We start from the raw sequence: 16370 nt of genomic DNA on the forward strand, positions 1-16370 counted from the left end.
GGGATCGCTCCTTCCCGGGACCCGCAACCGCCCCGCGCCCCCGACGGGCCCCCGTCCGCACGCCCGGCGGCGCCAGGCCCCTCCGCCCCGCCCCCCCCCCGCGGGCCATTGGCTGCGGCCGCGGCGGGGCGGGGCGAGGCGAGGTAGAACGGCGCTGCGGCTGCCGGGGCGGCAGTCGGGCGCCGGCGCGGCGAGAGGAGGCGCGGCGGGTGAGCGGCGCGGGGCGCGTGAGGGCGGGAGCGCCGCCCTGAGGCGAGGCGGCCGCGCGCGCGTGGGATGGGGGGCGCAGGCGCCGGGCGGGCCGCGCTGCGCTGCCGGCGCAGCAGCAGGAGCAGCACCAGCAGTAGCACCGCCAGCAGCAGCAGCAGCCGCCGCCCCGGTTGGCGCGCACGCACGCACGCCCGCACGCACGCCCGCGGCGCAGGCTGCCATGACCGCCTGACCTTGAGTGCGGGTAGGACTGCGCCGCGGGGGCAGCCCGGCGGGGCGGGCGGCGATGCGGCTGCAGGCCCGGGCTGAGGGGAGACGTGCGCTCGGCGGGCCGCCTATCGCCCGGCCCGCTTATCTGGCGGCCCGCAGCCGGGCCCTGCCCGCCGTACCGGGGCAGCTCGACCCCTCGCGTGGCTACCCTATGCTCCTTTATCCTGTTGTTTCAATATTTTTCCCCTCTCTTCACCTTCTTTTTGAGGGATGGGGGGTTGCTGGCCGCCTGGCGGGCGGGAGGAGGGGAAGTCCCCTCCACGTGAGGCGCCGGGAGCGCGGGCTCTCCCCGCGGGCTGGGGGGGGTGCGGGCCGTAAGGGGGTGGGGGGACCCTGCGAGCTGCGGGGTCGCCGCGCTGGCGCTGCCCCGGGGCTGGCTGCTCTGGCTGCTGGGAGAGCCGCCATGCGCCTGTCCGCCTGCCGCGGGGAGCATGGGCCCCGGGCTGTCCCTGGGAAAAAGCTTCTGGAGCTGCAGGGGTTCGCCTGCGGGTACTCCTGTTCTAAAGGAGAGGCGAAGTGAGAGGATGGCCGCTGTTAACGTTTGATCTCCAAATAAAATCCGCTCATGCTGCCGAGATCCCAGCTGTGAAGCGGCTCGGCGTGGCCCTGGGGGCCGGGTGAAAGGCTTTGCCCAGGGACCTGTTCCCAGCGGGTTCCTGGCAGCGCTGCGCGAGGGCACACTCGGGTTGCGTGCTCCGGGCCTCAGCGCCTCTCCCAGCCCGGGCCGACTAGTCGCTGACTTGCAAAGCTTTTTCAAGCATATTTTCAGGAAGAAATGCTCAAGTAAATCAGTTGCGGTTTACCTGTCAGATAAGCTTGCTGTCTAGAGAAATCCAAACTGGAAAAGTTACTGAAATTCATTTGGAGGGTTGCTCTTGGCTGCTCTGGGAGACTGTCCAAAATTGCCTTCCTAAAGTGGTAAAGAATATAGCTGTTGCGACTGGAAGTGTTTTGGCAGGGCAGGAGTTTGTGCTGCTTTGCCTTCTGGCATTCTGCCGCTTCTGGCTACCAGTCGGAGCCCTGTCTCCATCCTGTTGTTGGGATGGATCCCAGGAACCTGAGATATGTGGTGTCCTTTGTCGCAGTTGAGCAAGTGTCTCCTGCCAGTGCTCCCTGAGTGGAGGTGGCCCTACACTAAATAATACCCTTGGCTGAAATTGGCTGTTTGAGACTGTATTCCTCACTTATACACACACACGATCACCGGAGTTCAATAGGAAGTGTCAGTTTGTTCATCAGAACTTATGTTTACAGTAGGATTATGTGAACTTCTAGGCTGCATTCAAGGTTGATGTAGGTTCACCAGCACTGTGACTTGGATAGAAGCATACACGTAAAATCCATGGGCAGGTGTTGCACTAGTGGCAGTGACTGATCTTGGACATCTTATGTAGTGGCAGGGGAACAGCCTGACTTGACTTGTTGTGTTCTGAACTTCTAGGGCTTTGGTCAAGTTGGTGGGCGCTTTTCCAGAAGGCAATGGACCATGCCAGAGCGGCAATCTCTAACCTGGTAAGACACAGTCCCCCTGTGCTGTTTGTCTCTTGGTGGGCTGATGATACTTCAGAAGAAAAGTTCAACAACGTCAGTGTCTGTATCGGAGAAGATGACGAATCCAAAGCAGTGTTAGGTGCTACCGTGTGGGTTGTGAGCCAAATGTCACTGTAGCTAGCTGGGCATGATAAGGAGGTAGCTTAAGTGGTTCAGTGCTGGTGGGGTTATCGTTAACTCCTACAATGTCTTGGGTCCCTCAGGAAGCTGATAAGGAGAGGGGTGGGGGCGAGCCTATGAGGACGATCAGCATGTGTTCTATGATGTTACTTTGTGGGTGTGAATTCAACCACAAGTCTAGCCTTCAAATGTGACCTGTGCTTTGAAACAAACGTGCAGGAGGAGGTAGCTTTGAACTTGCTCAGCCAAGCCCACCGGTCCTAGAGAGCTTGGACTGTGAAATGACCCCAGGGCAGGACTGTGAATGTGCTGGTTGGGCCTCCAGACAAGCATGGAGGATATGTGGGGTTGAGGCATGTTCTCTGTGAAGTGTGAGGGAAGCCAAGTAATCAAGCAGCTGAGCAGGGATGCTGTGAGGATAGATTGCAGTGTTGCACTCTCTGAAATGTGAGCAGCCAGCCACTCCGTTGCAGGTAGCGTGGACCAGAATGGAACTGCAGGTCTGAAATGACATTGGTTTAGTTTTGGCCAACCAAGATGATGTCTGGTCTCTTCACCTCCAGCCAATGACTTGTAGTTTGAGGGTGTGCCAAGAACTGTGGATGAGCTGCTGAGAATGACAGGCTTGGGCGCTTGCCATCAGCTGCTTCTCCAGTACAGTGGAGAGGGCCTGCAGGACTGTTGCTCCCAAAACTATTCCTCTGGCCTTTTAACCAGTCTCCTGCCTGTCCCCAGCACAACTGTGGCCGCAGGCAAGTTCAGCGGCTCTAATGGAAGCTGAGTGGTTCTGCTCAGTCCCTGGCTATGCCTGTAATTGAATTTAACTGTCTGTTAATCTGAGCGACTGCCTTCCGTGCGGGCTGCTGTTCTGTAGGCAGTTGGACTGTGCATTGCAGCTGTTTGGAAGAGTGGGCTCCGGACTGGAAGCTGTTCTGCTCAGGCACTGGTAAAAGCATGTCGCATAGTTCCAGTTGCTGTTTGATGCAGGAGGTGTATCCTCAGCATTCGTGTTAGCTGAGGTAGCAGGATTCCCATGGCCATCTCTCTTCAGCCTAGCTGCTTTATAATACTCATCAATAGTGTAATTTAAGAGTAGCCTCGGGCAGTTTGATACAAGATTATCTAGATGCTGGATGAGAGTATTTGCGTCAAAGTGAATGTGGCTAAAGGCACAACCATGGAGGGGCTGCCTTGCCTTTCCTCTGTGCTGATCAAAGTTCCCTTCTGTGCAAGTTGCACATGTTCAGGTCAGATCAAGTGCCCTTCTGATTAAGACCAGGAGTTTCTACTTCCATCAGCCTTTGCTGTGGGATCACATGGCAAATGCAACTGCCGTTGGCTGTGTCATATCTGTAACAGACTCCAAGCTAGACTCTGACCAGTGTGGCTCTGAACTTGCACAGGGCAAACAGATGCTAGATAAACTCTGGAGACCCTGAGTGGGTCCAAGTCTAACTGCCTGTTCAAGGCAGCCAGCATGACTTACTGATAGCCAAACGCTTGTGCTTTGCTGAGGAGTTTCAGATGAACAGGGTGTGTTTCGTTTGGAGCCTAGGCGCAGCAGGCTGCAAGGACTGTAGGCTGGTGTAGCCAACTCTTCTATCACGTAACTGTCTTTCAACGCAGTTTGGTGGTGAGCCGTTGTCATACACACGCTTCAGCATTGCCCGGCAAACGGATGGAGACAACAGCCATGTGGAGATGAAGCTGGCTGCTGATGATGAGGAAGGAGGGGAAATTGGGAGACCAGAGCACCTGCATGCCAGCATGCCTCCTCCACGGAGGAGTGGCAAGAACCTCTGCTTCCTAGTCATTGCAGCCGTCCTCCTCCTTTTGATTGGTAAGGAACGGTAGGAGGCAACTCCGTGAAGTGGACTCCGGTATTAAGCATATCTGAGGCTGTTAACATTTGAATCTGTATTGTTTCAGGAGATTAAATGGCCTGGATCAAGGCCGAAGCCTCTTGTCACTGACTAAATATGTCTAGCTCAGGCTGATGGTACAGAATTGGCACAAAGAAGTGTGAGGTTTGATGGTGGGATTGTGACTTAGCTAAATGCACACTTGTGTAGCAAGTGTACTGTTTTTCCCTTGATCAACTCTTAGCATTTCTCTAGAGACATGGATGAACTTGTCAGTAAAGCCTCTGGTGCTTGTCTCTCAAGGGTTTTAACACTGCCACTGACCTAAAGTAAGCATTCTCCTTCCCAAGTAGTGCTGGAGGGACTCTGCCAAGCACAAGATCAGATTTACAGTGTACTGTAAAACATGCCAGCTCACACAAAATGTCAGGCTGCATATTCCTGTCTGTCCTGAAGTATGCCAGCTTGTCAGAAATGGTGTGAGAGCAGAGATGCACCTTAACCCCAAAACTGCTTTGAATGTACTTGTATGGTGTGGGGCTGGCTTAGTCATCTTTCTGCAGCACAAAGAAATACCTGTTCTATCTGTAGGGTTTCTGATCGGCTACTTGAGTTATCGTGGACGAATGCAGAAGGCTAGCAGGTGTCTGGACGGAAGTGGCAAGTGTGAGACGACTCCTACTGCATCTTACTTAGCAAACGATGATGAAACTGAGGAAGAAGAGGTTCCTGGACCGCCTGTCTTCTACTGGCCTGATCTCAGAACCCTGTTGTCGGATAAGCTGTTAGCCAAACATCTTGAGGACAACTTGAGGTAACAGTTCCAGAAAGCTTAGCTACACCTATGAGAGAGGCACAGCCTGCAAGCAGAACTTGAGCTCCTTTGGAGAACAAGGGCCTTAAAGATGGTGTGGGGTGGCATGTGGTTAAAGTGGGCTTAAGTGGCGCATCCAACTTCAGTTTGTAGGCTGGAGCACTGCAGTGCAACCTGGTGTATTACCTAAGCTATACATCTGTTACCTACAGGCAGAGAGCAGATAAGTACTCCTTCGAAGCTGGACAGAGTGAAGATCAGATGATTGCCAGCTACATTCACGATCAGTTCAGCAGCTTCCTCTTGGATGAAGTATGGAACGATGAGCACTACATTAAGCTGCAGGTCAAAGGCAGGTACGTTAATGAAGAGATGCAGATCTCTTCTTTGCAGCATGGATATCTGTAGTCTTGAGCAAACACATGATTTCTGTTGAAAGCAGTGCTAAAATTGTGAGCCAGTTACCCCTCTCCAAAGAAGGCCTCAATCCAGCTAAGCAATAGCTGCTCCTGTCTCCTCGGGCTTTCTAAATCCAGAGGGTCTGGTAGCAGCCCTCTGGATTTTTCCTGGGACAGCTGTTTCCTCCAAGCATGCTTAGAAAGTGGAGAGAAAACAAACGAGTAAAAACTCAGCTGAAGGGCAAATTTCCTGTGTCTCAGACTGTTGGTGTGGGTGACTGTCTTGACACCTAAACAAGCATTGCAGACCTGGCAGTGGCTCCTGTAGTAGCTCAGGAGGGTATCTACAGGCGTTGTGTTGGCTGACAGCTCGTACCCTCCTGTGTTACTGGCCACTTCTCGTCAGGAGGGTAAATGAATTTGCTTAGCTCCTCTTAGGAGGGGACTAAGATTTGGAAGCACAGATCCTTTCTGGTGCTTGTCTTGGAAATTAGCCTTCATTAATGTCTCTGAACAACCCCGGAGATTCTTGCACAGAAGTACTGGGCGGAGTCTGCCTGTTTCAGGCTCTGCATTGGCTTGATCAGAATTGCTAGGGCAGAGATTCAAATATGGGAGCTATTTAAATATGGAGTTATGTTCTTTCATACATAAACACTGTCTTGTTACATTTAACAGTAACAACAACGAAGTGTCTATTGTGGAAGATGGTAAAGAAGAGAAACTTGAGAGTCCCAATGCGTATGTGGCATACAGCAAGAGTGGCTCAGTTACTGTAAGTGACTCCAAAAAGATCCTCGAAATGTGATTGCATGCTTGACCAGGCGGCAATGTCCAAAATATGTCGCTTCAAGATACGAGCTGTATAAAGCCCTCCCCAGCTAGAGAGCTGAGGGTTGTGGTGGAGAGAGTGGGGTGAGGAATGGGCTCCACATAGTTTTAGTACTTCAGCAAGATGCAAAAGTAACTGTTCAAGCTTCTCTGCTGGGATCTAGACAAGGACCTTGACAGAAGTGCTGCTCCCACAGGCATGGTGCATGTGGTCAGAGTTTACATGGCTGAGCTTGAGCTCCCTGCTGCTAACGGGAGTCGCTGTTGCTGTGGCTATGTAGGCTGTTTCAAGTATCTTACTGACACAGGACTGCTGCATTTATAACCACTGTTTCTGTTCCAGGGCAAACCGGTGTATGTGAACTATGGACTGAAAGCTGATTTTCAGAAGATACAGAAGCAGGATGTTTCACTGAATGGAACTATAGTTATCTTCAGAGCTGGAAAAATAACACTTGCCGAGAAGGTAAGCAGTCTGTCACAAAGCTTCACCAAACTTGGCAGCAGAAAGCTGCACTTTCTCCTCTTGAAGACACACCTCTGTGCCTCAGTTCAGGTCTGTAGAAGTCGTGTATGTAGGCTTGTCCCTGCAGGTCTCGTCTTGCTTGTTTGCACTAAGCCTCCATATGCAGGTCTGGACACCAAGACTGAACGGAGCTGGTTACCGTTCATGGTGGCGTTCTTCTTGGCCTCTGGCACTCTGGCTGGGACAGCCAAGCAGCTGGAGTGATGGAGCTGGGAGGCAGCCTGGGGGCTGCAGAACGCAGAGCTGGCTGGTATTGCTAGGTGCAGCTGTGGGGCTGCTAGAAGCAGAGCAGCTTTTGCCTCCAGAGCACCCCTTGTTGCTGCAGCCAGATACCTTCAGAGCTTGGCTACAGTGTCTCACTTGGGCTGTGCTGACTCTTTGCTCTGACGAAGTGAAGGTGCTGGCACTGCGTGCCCAGTCAGCTGCCTTGCCTGTTGCTGGAAGGTTCACTCTGTAGCGAGTAGAACCAAATAGCCAAGCAGCCTAAAGGATCCAAGTCCTTCTGTACATACGCCTGTTCTGGGTCTGACGCAGAGCTGCTCCTCAGATGCGTGCTCCGGGGGAGGCTGGGACAGAGGACTCTTTCCAGTCAGACTCTCCCTGTCTGCATGTATCACAGGCAGAGCTGAAAAGCGTTTCTGCAAGGGGTCCTCACTGGTCTTCCAGTCTCCTTTCTACTTTTCCACCTGGTGTCTAGCCTTGCAAGAGTGTTTGTACTGGTGGCATACCAAAGACAGCTAGGTTATAGGTGTATCAAACAGAGACCTGACTAGGCTACTCTGCTTCCATTTTGCACGTGAAGATGAGTATCCAGTGGCTGCTTATCTTGTCTTGAGACTAACCTAATCTTGGGAAAACAGATGGAGCATAATCAAAATTAAATAATGTCTTTCTTCTAAGCTGCTCTGAGGAGCAAGTGTGAGCTGAAGGAGTCGTAGGGTGAGATGCTAACCCTGGAGTGCCCTAACTGTTCAAAGGGGTGTTAGATACGCTCTGCCTGAAGTAGGACTGAGCTGCTGGTATTCAGCTTCCTTGTGTGTCTGTTGCTGTCAGGTAGCTGTTAAAATCTCTTGTGGAGTTGGGGACTGAGGAGCACAACCCTTCACACCATTACTCTGTGTATTTGCCTTAACTCCCCTTGCTTACACTGCAGATGTGCAGTTAATGTTACTCTTTGCTTCAGGTTGCGAATGCCAAAGAGGCAGGAGCGGTCGGTGCACTGATGTACCTGGACCCCTACAGTTACAGCAACACAGATACACTTGTCCCCTTCGGACATGTGAGTATGCGACTGGCTCCCCTGTTCGTTGTTCTTCAACACTTCTCGCTGTGGACTGCAGACTGTAGCAGTCCTTCTGCAGGCCTCTGGCTGAGCTTCATGCCCTTGTGTAGATGTAAATTACTGGGCGCCTCTGAGACTTAAGGACTCCTCTTGCTATTCTTTCGCAGGCCCACCTTGGAACTGGAGACCCTTTCACCCCAGGCTTCCCATCTTTCAACCATACCCAGTTCCCACCAGTGGAATCTTCTGGGCTACCTCACATTGTTGTTCAGACGATCTCTAGCCAAGCAGTTGGCAAGCTGTTCAGGTAACTGTTCCTCTTGGCTTGCAGGCTAGGCGCTTGCAGGGTGAGGGTGGTGCTGAGGTGCTGTGAGCCCAGGGAGCTCTCTGCTGCTCTCTGCTGTGTGTCGCAGGGAGCACTGACTGCAACTGACTGCAGAAATGTCGCTTATGTCTTAAGTCTTCAAGACTGATCTTAATCTAGTCTAGAGTTGGCTTCCTCTTGGCCTCTGCATCCTACCTCTCTCTGCATAATGGGACAGGACTGCAAGCTATTTCCTGAACAGGCCCTGAAGAAGACTGCATCTGCAGTTGTAGGCTTGCTTTTTTTACAAGACAGCTAAATGAGGTCAGAGCTGGATAATGAGTTCAAAGGATCTCTCTTTTCCTTCAGCAAAATGGATGGAGAGGAGTGCCTTTCAGAGTGGAAAGGTGGGGTCCTGGGATGTAAGGTGATGCTGACCAACATGAGCAAGGTGACAGTGAAACTGAGTGTGAACAACGTCATGGTGGACAGGAAGATTCTGAACATCTTTGGTGCTGTCAAGGGATCTGAAGAACCAGGTAACAGCAGCTGCCTTGTGGCTCAGTCGTGATCATCAGAGCAAGACAGCTGCTCCCAGACAGAGACAGCCACTTCCTCAGCAGAACCAAGACCCTTGCCTAAGGGTCAAGGGGAAAGCTGAACCGTGCTGCCAGGGAAAGGCTAAATGAAAGCCAGCAGTGTGCCGCATTCAGGGGTTAGACTCCGTACTCTGTTCCTAGTACAGAAGCTCAAAGCTGCTTTTCTGATAGATGGTGTTTGCAACCTGAAGCTTGCAGCTCAGATCCTGATGTCTCCTTTATAGATCGGTATGTTGTGATCGGAGCCCAGAGAGACTCCTGGGGCCCAGGAGCGGCCAAGGCTGGTGTTGGAACTGCCATGTTGTTGGAACTTGCCCGTGTGATCTCAGACATAGTGAAAAAAGGTAGATATTTGTGTATGAAAGCATGGGGGGTTGGAAGATGATGCAGGTTTAGCTCTGTGCGTGTTAACATTGGAAAGCCTACTTGCAAAATAGTCCTCTGAGAAGGTGTAGGGAATCTGCCAAACCTTCCGGAAAAGCTATGACTTGTCCAACATACACAACTTGTCTGCAGTGAGCGCTCACTTCCAGGGGACTGCCTGCTTGTATCTGGTATGGCTTGAGTGAAAGAGTGTCCTTGGATAACACGATGCAAACCTCAAGCCTGAGCTGTCTGTTGGACAGCCAGGCCTGAAGGTGGGAAAGCACTGAAGTAGCTGACCAGCTGGAGTGGTGGGAGCTGCATGGTGGCATTTAGCGTGAGTGCTCTTGTCTGCAGCGTTAATTTTGGGCTCAGGCAGCTAAGCAAAAAAGGGGGGAAATGCAGACAGCGTGCTTTTTCTGCACCGTACTCTGTAGCATGGCGGGACAGGGTACAGCGTCTGTGTAGCCACTAGTGTGCACACTTGTCTGCAGCAGCCAGAATGCTTCAGCTCTGTCTGAGGAGGGGGTGATTCGTCACCCCGGGCCCTCAGTGCTACTCTACATCTCCGGGGGAGGGCAGACATCTCAGTCTCTCTCTGTTTGCAGATGGCTACAAACCAAGGCGCAGCATCATCTTTGCTAGCTGGAGTGCGGGAGAGTACGGAGCTGTCGGTGCTACTGAATGGCTGGAGGTACTGTTTCTTTGACAGACATCTGCGTGATGACTGCGCAGTTGTGATTTCCTGCTCCTGTGGATTATACGTCCTGGTGTTGCACTGCTACTGCTCATGATAAAATACTTGTTTTCTTCTAGGGGTACTCTGCCACACTGCATGCCAAAGCCTTCACTTACATTAACTTGGATGCTGCAGTCCTAGGTAACCTGCTAATCTTAAGTTTCTTGAAACCGGGTGGGACCAGAATAGCTTGACAGATGTCCCTTAACCTCTAGGAATGGGGCTTAGGGGATGTGCCAGAGGTTGATGCTGGGTGTTTGGCTGAAGACCGGTGTGACGCCATTTACTCTTTTGTTGTCAGCTGAAGGAGGCAGCTCTGCTAGGTCTCAGTAGACTATCCTGTGTCTGTTGAAGGTCCTTTGGCAACAAGCAGTAGACCACTTGTTGCTCAGTCACAGGGCCGAACAGCTCTAGCGGTAGTGGCTAATTGTGCCAGCATGTCAAACACTTTATTTTTTGCAGGCTTCAGTGACATGAAGATTTCTGCTAGCCCATTGCTGTACACATTGCTGGAGAGAACTATGAAGGGGGTGAGTTGAAGGGTCTCAGGCTAATCAAGGTGGCTGTGGTTTTAAAGAGGAACTGAAAGCAGTAAGAGCTGTGCTGGGTCACTTTACCCAGCTGGCACTTCCTGAGGAGAAAGCCCCATTTAGCAGAAGGGGCTGAGATACTCGGGCGGGCCCTGTCTGAAGTCAGCTGGGCTCTACGAATTGAGGTCCGTGCATGCAGAATCCAAAGTTGGCAAATGCCACAGTTCAGCAGCAGGTGAATGCCTGTCCCGCATGAACCATGGCCGTGTGGAGAAAGGTCACGGGAGCACACCTGACTCTGGCATCTGCACAGCAATGCAAGCTCCAGGATGGACCTGAAAGCCCAAGCAGAGGTCAGAACAAGTGCACTGACTGTCATCCCTCTGCAGGTGAAGGACCCAACAAAGGATTCGGGGAGCCTGTATGACAGAGTTGGCTCTGACTGGGTAAAAACAGTGTAAGTATCGTCACCCTGCTGTTGAGGAAAGCAAATTGCCAGAAAGGAACAGACTAAATGGCTTCCACTCTTTGTGCTGGAGTTCTGTGCTGCTGTCTGGGGCAGGCTTTACCTGCTGCAGTGGGATCAGGTAAAGGCTGAACAGTACAGCACTAGCTGGGCTTAGTGCTGCCTGTAGGCAGCCCAGACACCTGTGTGTAGGGCAAGAACAGCCTTGTACGAAGACCAGTGGCTGGAAATGGACAAGCAGCCCTCGGCACTTCGCTGGGAGTCCTTGCCAAAACCGGTCTTGTGTAGACAGGGTAGTCCAGTTGGCTCAGAGCTTCAGCTCTAGGGCTTTTGAGTAGGGGTTTTCTCCTGGGATGTCCAAAGCATTTGGTAACTACTCAATAATTGTCTTCTGCAGTGTTCCCCTTGGTCTGGATAATGCAGCGTTCCCTTTCCTGGCCTACTCGGGAATCCCGGTGGTTTCCTTCGGTTTCTACAACGTAAGTATTGTCTGCCTGCCTGGTGTACTGGTTCCATGGAAAGTGCTGTAAGGATCCCTGCCGTCCTGGAGAGCAGATTGCAAGGTGCTGTCCCAAGCTCACACTCTGGGCAGGAACCTCTCTGCGGGAGGAGATGCAGCCTCTGGACCCGGTGGCACTGGCAGTACTTGCTGTGAAGGCTGCTCCTGGGGCATGGTTGCCCTATGGTCTCTGTCCCAGAGTTCTGAACGCTCGTGTTTTGTTGGGAGAGGGGGCACTCCCTCTTCTGGAAGAGGCTCAGATGTCAATGATTCAGTAGCTAAAAGCACTAAAAAGACACTGAGCTGTTGGTGCTGCAGTGAAACTTTACCACAGCCTGCTGGTCAGCAAGCAGAGCTGAACCGTTGGCCAGAGCAAGCACTAACTCAGACTGCTCAGGTCTGCTGCTGCAGCTTGGGACTAGCAAAAATGGCATTAGCCAAGCAGCCTGCTCTGTTACTGCAGGCATGCAGCTTGGGAGCCTTTATGATATCGGTTTCCTCTGCTTATGAATGTTTGGATTTTGTTAGTGTCAGACTGGTTCCACAGAAAGCATGGAGTTCTCCTGCCAAGAAGGGTTGGAGGGTGCTGCCAGCACATACCAAACTGGGTGCTGGGGTTTGCCCGCCTGCACTTCTGGGGTGAGCTCTGAGGGGGAAGAAGTTTGTGTGTCTTTAGGTGTAACAAACTAGCAGAGCATCTTGCTGGTCGCTGGAAACTGAGGGATGAGATGCAGGAGCTCTGTTCCCTTCCCCTGTGCTTTGAGGTTTTGTCACTCAAGTCTTGCTGCCTAGCAGTACAAGGAGATGGGATGTGGTGGAATTAACAAGGAAACTGTAGTGGTAGGTGAAAAATCCTAGCTGGAGCAGCAGTCTTGCCTAACTTCAGTGCCTTCTTTCTTGCAGAAAGACAAGGAATATCCCTACTTGGGCACTACTGACGACACTGTGGAGAACCTGAAGAAGACTGACAAGTTGTATGATCTCATGCGTGCTGCCGCAGAAGTTGCTGGACAAATAGCTCTCAGGCTGACCCATGATCATGAGCTCTTCCTGGACTTTGAGAGATACAGTGAAGAACTGCTTGTGTTCCAGGAGAAGTTTTTGACCTATAGTCGAGATGTGAAGGTAAGAAAGGCTCTGAGTGCACTGAATCCATGTAGACTGTTACAGGGCCATGTGCTGATACGGTTCTGCTTCCATTGAATACAAAAGAGTGGACATCTTTGTCCTTTTGGGCATGACAGTGTAGCAAGATATGACCTGAATTGATGTTCCTAATAGAGCAGTGCAGGCAGAGTAGCTGTGGCAGGCAGATTTAGCTAATCTGTCTGAGACGACCTCTTGAGGAAACGGATGTGGATGGTTTCTGGTTATTGTTCACAGCAGAGTGCAGCTTTGCATCTCATTTGCACTGCCGAAAGCCTTCAAGAAACTGTGGGTGGGGAGACATCACGTCACTGAGCTCAGTGACCTCAGAAGAGCTTCCCAGAAACTTGCTTTGCTGCTTGGTTGGGCTGGCAGAAAAAAAAAAACCCAACACTTTCTCTTGGTAAGAGAGCAGCAAAAGAAGAAAATCAGGTTTGCTAAGACCTCCTCCCTCACAGGCGCTGGGGCTGACCTTGAACTGGCTGTTTTTTGCCCGTGGTGACTTCCAGCGAGCTACAGATGCACTGAGAAGAGACATCGCAAACAGCGACAGGGAAAACAAGGTCATCCGCAGAGCCCTGAATGACAGGATCATGAAGGTGGGCAACTGCAGCTGGTTTTCCCTTCACGAAGGAAGAGAGTGCTGGCTGGGATGCTCCTGTTTCTTAGGAGCCGTGGGCACTGTGCAGACTGCTGTCTCCTCTGCTTGATTAGTGTCAGCATGGCTGACTTCTGTGCTTGCTGTCAGGAGAGGGTCTGGCCCTTGCAGAGCTGCTGTGGGAAAGGGCTGGGTGGGGATCAGGGGTTGGGAGCTCGTGATGAGGCAGGAAAGAAAAACTTGGAATGTAAGAATATAACACTAAATTTGCACCTCTGCTCCAGGTGGAGTATGACTTCCTCTCCCCATACCTCTCGCCAAAAGATGCTCCCTTTCGCCACATCTTCTTCGGCAAAGGCTCCCACACCCTGCAGAGTCTGCTGGAGAACCTGCAGCTGCTGAGAACCAACAAGGACACCGTGGATGTGAATAAGCTGAAAGAGCAGCTGGCCCTGGCGACCTGGACCATTAAAGGGGCTGCCAATGCGTTAGTGGGTGATATCTGGGATACAGACAACGAATTCTAGACACGGCAAACACCTGGTTAAGGTACAGGATTAGGGAAACCCACTCCCTAGCATGGCATTATTTGTCTGTAGAATTTCTGGCAACAAATCTTTTTTGACCAAAGTTGAGCATAAAATTTAAATCTCACCTTGACAAATTCACAGGAGGCAGTTTTAAAGCAGGTACCAAGATTACCAAGAAATCTCCTCTGACCAGGCTCCCATCTGACCACAGTCCAAACCAGTCACGTACAGCTGCTTGTGGGGCTTGCCCTCCAGTATGCTTAAGAACTAACAGCTCAGGTGGCTCCTGAACCGGTACCTTGAGTGGGGAGGTGCTGCATCTATTTAGGGTTTTAATTGCTGGGCCCCCTAAACCAAGTGATGAGATAGGGAAGGATTCCTCTTAATGCTTGTAATGAGGATTCCTTCTCCGGCAGGGAGCTGCAGAGACCAACCTGTAGTTCAAAAATAAAACAACGTAGTAATAGCCCGCAAGTGCTGGATTATCGGCAAGCTCTGAAGTGCCCGGCCTGCCTTTACTCAACAGCAGGGTCCCAATGACATCTTGGAGGCTTGCTTCTGCTGAGGCAGGTCTCGATACCCAGGGAAAATGACCCAAAGATTACCTAATACCCGCTTTGTACCCTTAGCTGGCACCTCAGCAGGTCCTGCGGCATTGAGTGAATGGCTCTAGACTGGCACTTCAGACCTTACTGCTCTGGGGCCTTTTGTGAAATCGAGTCTCTTGCTGGCCAAACCCTGTTTGACTGATACCATTTTGCAGGATGGCTCTTGTTTGGCACTGAGATATTTATTTGTTTATTTATTTATCAGTGACAGCGTTCACTATAAATGGTGTGTTTTTTTATAGAAGATAATTATCGGAAGCAGTGCCTTCCATAATTATGACAGTTATACTGTCGTTTTTGAATAAAGCAGCATCTGCTATTACAATCAAACATGATACTGGAACTTTGCATTTAAAGTAATCTAAACAGGCCCCTCCAAAAAAAGTGTTTGAAAACTAGCAATTAAGCTTTCTGTGGCAAAAACACCCCTCTGGAAGAAACTTGAAGGTGTAAACCTGGTAGCAAGTCTCTGGGTTGCACTCCAAAATGATCCTTGAAATGCTGACAACCTGAGTAGAAACTCAAATTCGATAAATTTGGCTTCCCTGTGGTGTCTGCGTTCCTCTGTGGGCTGCGGACTCCTTTGCCCCCCTTTCTGGATGCTGTGTGCTTGTGTGGGGAGCGCAGCTTCCTTCCTGGCCCCGTGGAGGGGCTCGCTGCGTAGCCCGAGCTCCACCCGTGGCAGCACACACACAAACTTCTACCTACAATTAGGCATTGGCCCAATTACATATATTTTTTTTTTTTTAAATGGCAGCTTCCTGCAAACTTCCAGACCTTATGTATCATGAAACCTAAGTGACATTATCGGGGGCAGTGTCTTCCATAATGTGTAAAGAACAAGGTAGTTTTTGCCTACCACGGTGTTATATCGGAGGCAGTGACCTCCATATGTTGCACTATGGGTGTACGTAATTATCGGGGACAGTGTTTCCCATAATTGTTCTATGCTTATCATGCAATGTCATCTGCGAAGCTTGATGGTTAGTATCTAACATGGATCAATTTCCTGCAGTCCTATTTTTTCACTCTCTGGTGGTGATGCAGATACAAACTTCGGTCTGTTGTGTACTTCCCTACTCTACCTTCTCAGTAGGCTGAACTGTTCTGAATAGCTGTGCTGTCTTGAAGTGGCTTCCTGCCGCCGGTCACGGGACGGGTGCTTGAATGTTTAGTGGAAACTAGGCTAGTTAGACTGTGTGCTTTGTGATTTAGTGAACTTCCTTCAAATCAGTTACAAAGACTTGAGGAATTACAGGTGAATGTAGGGCTTGGGTCTGCTGCTGCCTGGAGGGCTCGGGCCATCGCTCTGGGTGGGTGCGTGTACTACTGAAGGGGCTGGCCTGCTTTGGCACTGGGGCTGTGCTGGTGTGCATGTGTGGGAAGCTGCGTGCTCCTCAGGTCTCGCTGGAAACTCCAGTCTTGCCTCCTGGATGGGTGGGTGGGGAGATCAGTGGCACCTTTCTCATGGAGCCGCTCTCCTCCCCGACCTGAAGCTGAACAGGGCTGCTGCGTGGCAGCTGCTAAACCCTGCTGCCTGTGCCCAGAAAGCGGCTGGCTGGCTGTCACCAGCCCTGTGCCCTGCAAACAGTTTGAGCTGGTGTTTGAACCCAAACCAAGCGAGCGACCCGAGCCCCAGCAGTAGTCCTTGGGGGAAAGAACGTCGTTCAGCTGGAGCAGAGACTTGGGCCTCCACACGGAACGGCCAAGGATGAGCCCCCAGCCCAGCGACTGAGCTTGGTGCTGGATTTTCATCAGTCTTTCTGGAAGCCTGATGCCCAGGGTCCTGCAACTCCTTGCTCTTCCTTAACTACCCTGCTGTCTCCGAGGCATGTTTGTCTGTGTTACTGTTTCCTGGTGACACTTCTCTGGATGGCATCTAAGACCTGCTGTCTGGGAGTCCTCACTGTAGTGTTTGCATGCATCTCGATGTCAGGCTTAACCACGCGCTTTACAGCCAGCAGAGAGAGCAGGCCTGGCTCCTGGCTGGGCAGCACCGACCCATGGCTGCTGCTGGGAGGCAGGGAGGCCGTGCCCTAAGGGGGCATCTAAGCGCTGTGGGGCCTGAAACTCTGTTTCTGGGTTATCTGCTGTCTGCTTGAATAAAGTTTTAAAGCTTGAACA

General features: G+C 51.6%; 1 protein-coding gene across 2 annotated transcripts; it reads left to right on the forward strand.

The window, feature by feature from the left end:
- The first annotated feature begins 128 nt into the window (after positions 1-128).
- On the forward strand, positions 129-16370 carry TFRC (transferrin receptor). 2 transcript variants are annotated; one of them, XM_075418103.1, is made up of 19 exons: positions 129-209; positions 1922-1992; positions 3778-3991; positions 4605-4827; positions 5040-5183; positions 5904-6000; positions 6400-6522; positions 7766-7861; positions 8032-8171; positions 8538-8707; positions 8992-9111; positions 9739-9824; positions 9947-10010; positions 10332-10399; positions 10789-10856; positions 11263-11344; positions 12268-12489; positions 12969-13109; positions 13393-16370. In XM_075418103.1, the coding sequence occupies exons 2-19, from the start codon at positions 1960-1962 to the stop codon at positions 13633-13635; spliced, it is 2334 nt and encodes a 777-aa protein (XP_075274218.1). In that variant the 5' UTR covers positions 129-209; positions 1922-1959; the 3' UTR covers positions 13636-16370. The 2 variants fall into 2 exon arrangements, with proteins under 2 accessions (XP_075274218.1, XP_075274219.1); XM_075418104.1 differs by lacking the exon at positions 129-209 and adding an exon at positions 357-454.

Source organism: Opisthocomus hoazin, chromosome 4, assembly GCF_030867145.1.
Source record: "Opisthocomus hoazin isolate bOpiHoa1 chromosome 4, bOpiHoa1.hap1, whole genome shotgun sequence".
In the NCBI taxonomy this organism is placed as follows: Eukaryota; Metazoa; Chordata; class Aves; order Opisthocomiformes; family Opisthocomidae; genus Opisthocomus; species Opisthocomus hoazin.

What these genes read in the sequence shown, in the direction of transcription:
- TFRC (XM_075418103.1), top strand. Translation starts at nt 1,960, where the DNA reads ATGGACCATGCCAGAGCGGCAATCTCTAACCTG. An exon ending in GAGCGGCAATCTCTAACCTG is followed by an intron (nt 1,993 to 3,777) that starts GTAAGACACAGT and finishes CTTTCAACGCAG; the next exon opens with TTTGGTGGTGAGCCGTTGTC. An exon ending in GCAAGAGTGGCTCAGTTACT is followed by an intron (nt 6,001 to 6,399) that starts GTAAGTGACTCC and finishes TTTCTGTTCCAG; the next exon opens with GGCAAACCGGTGTATGTGAA.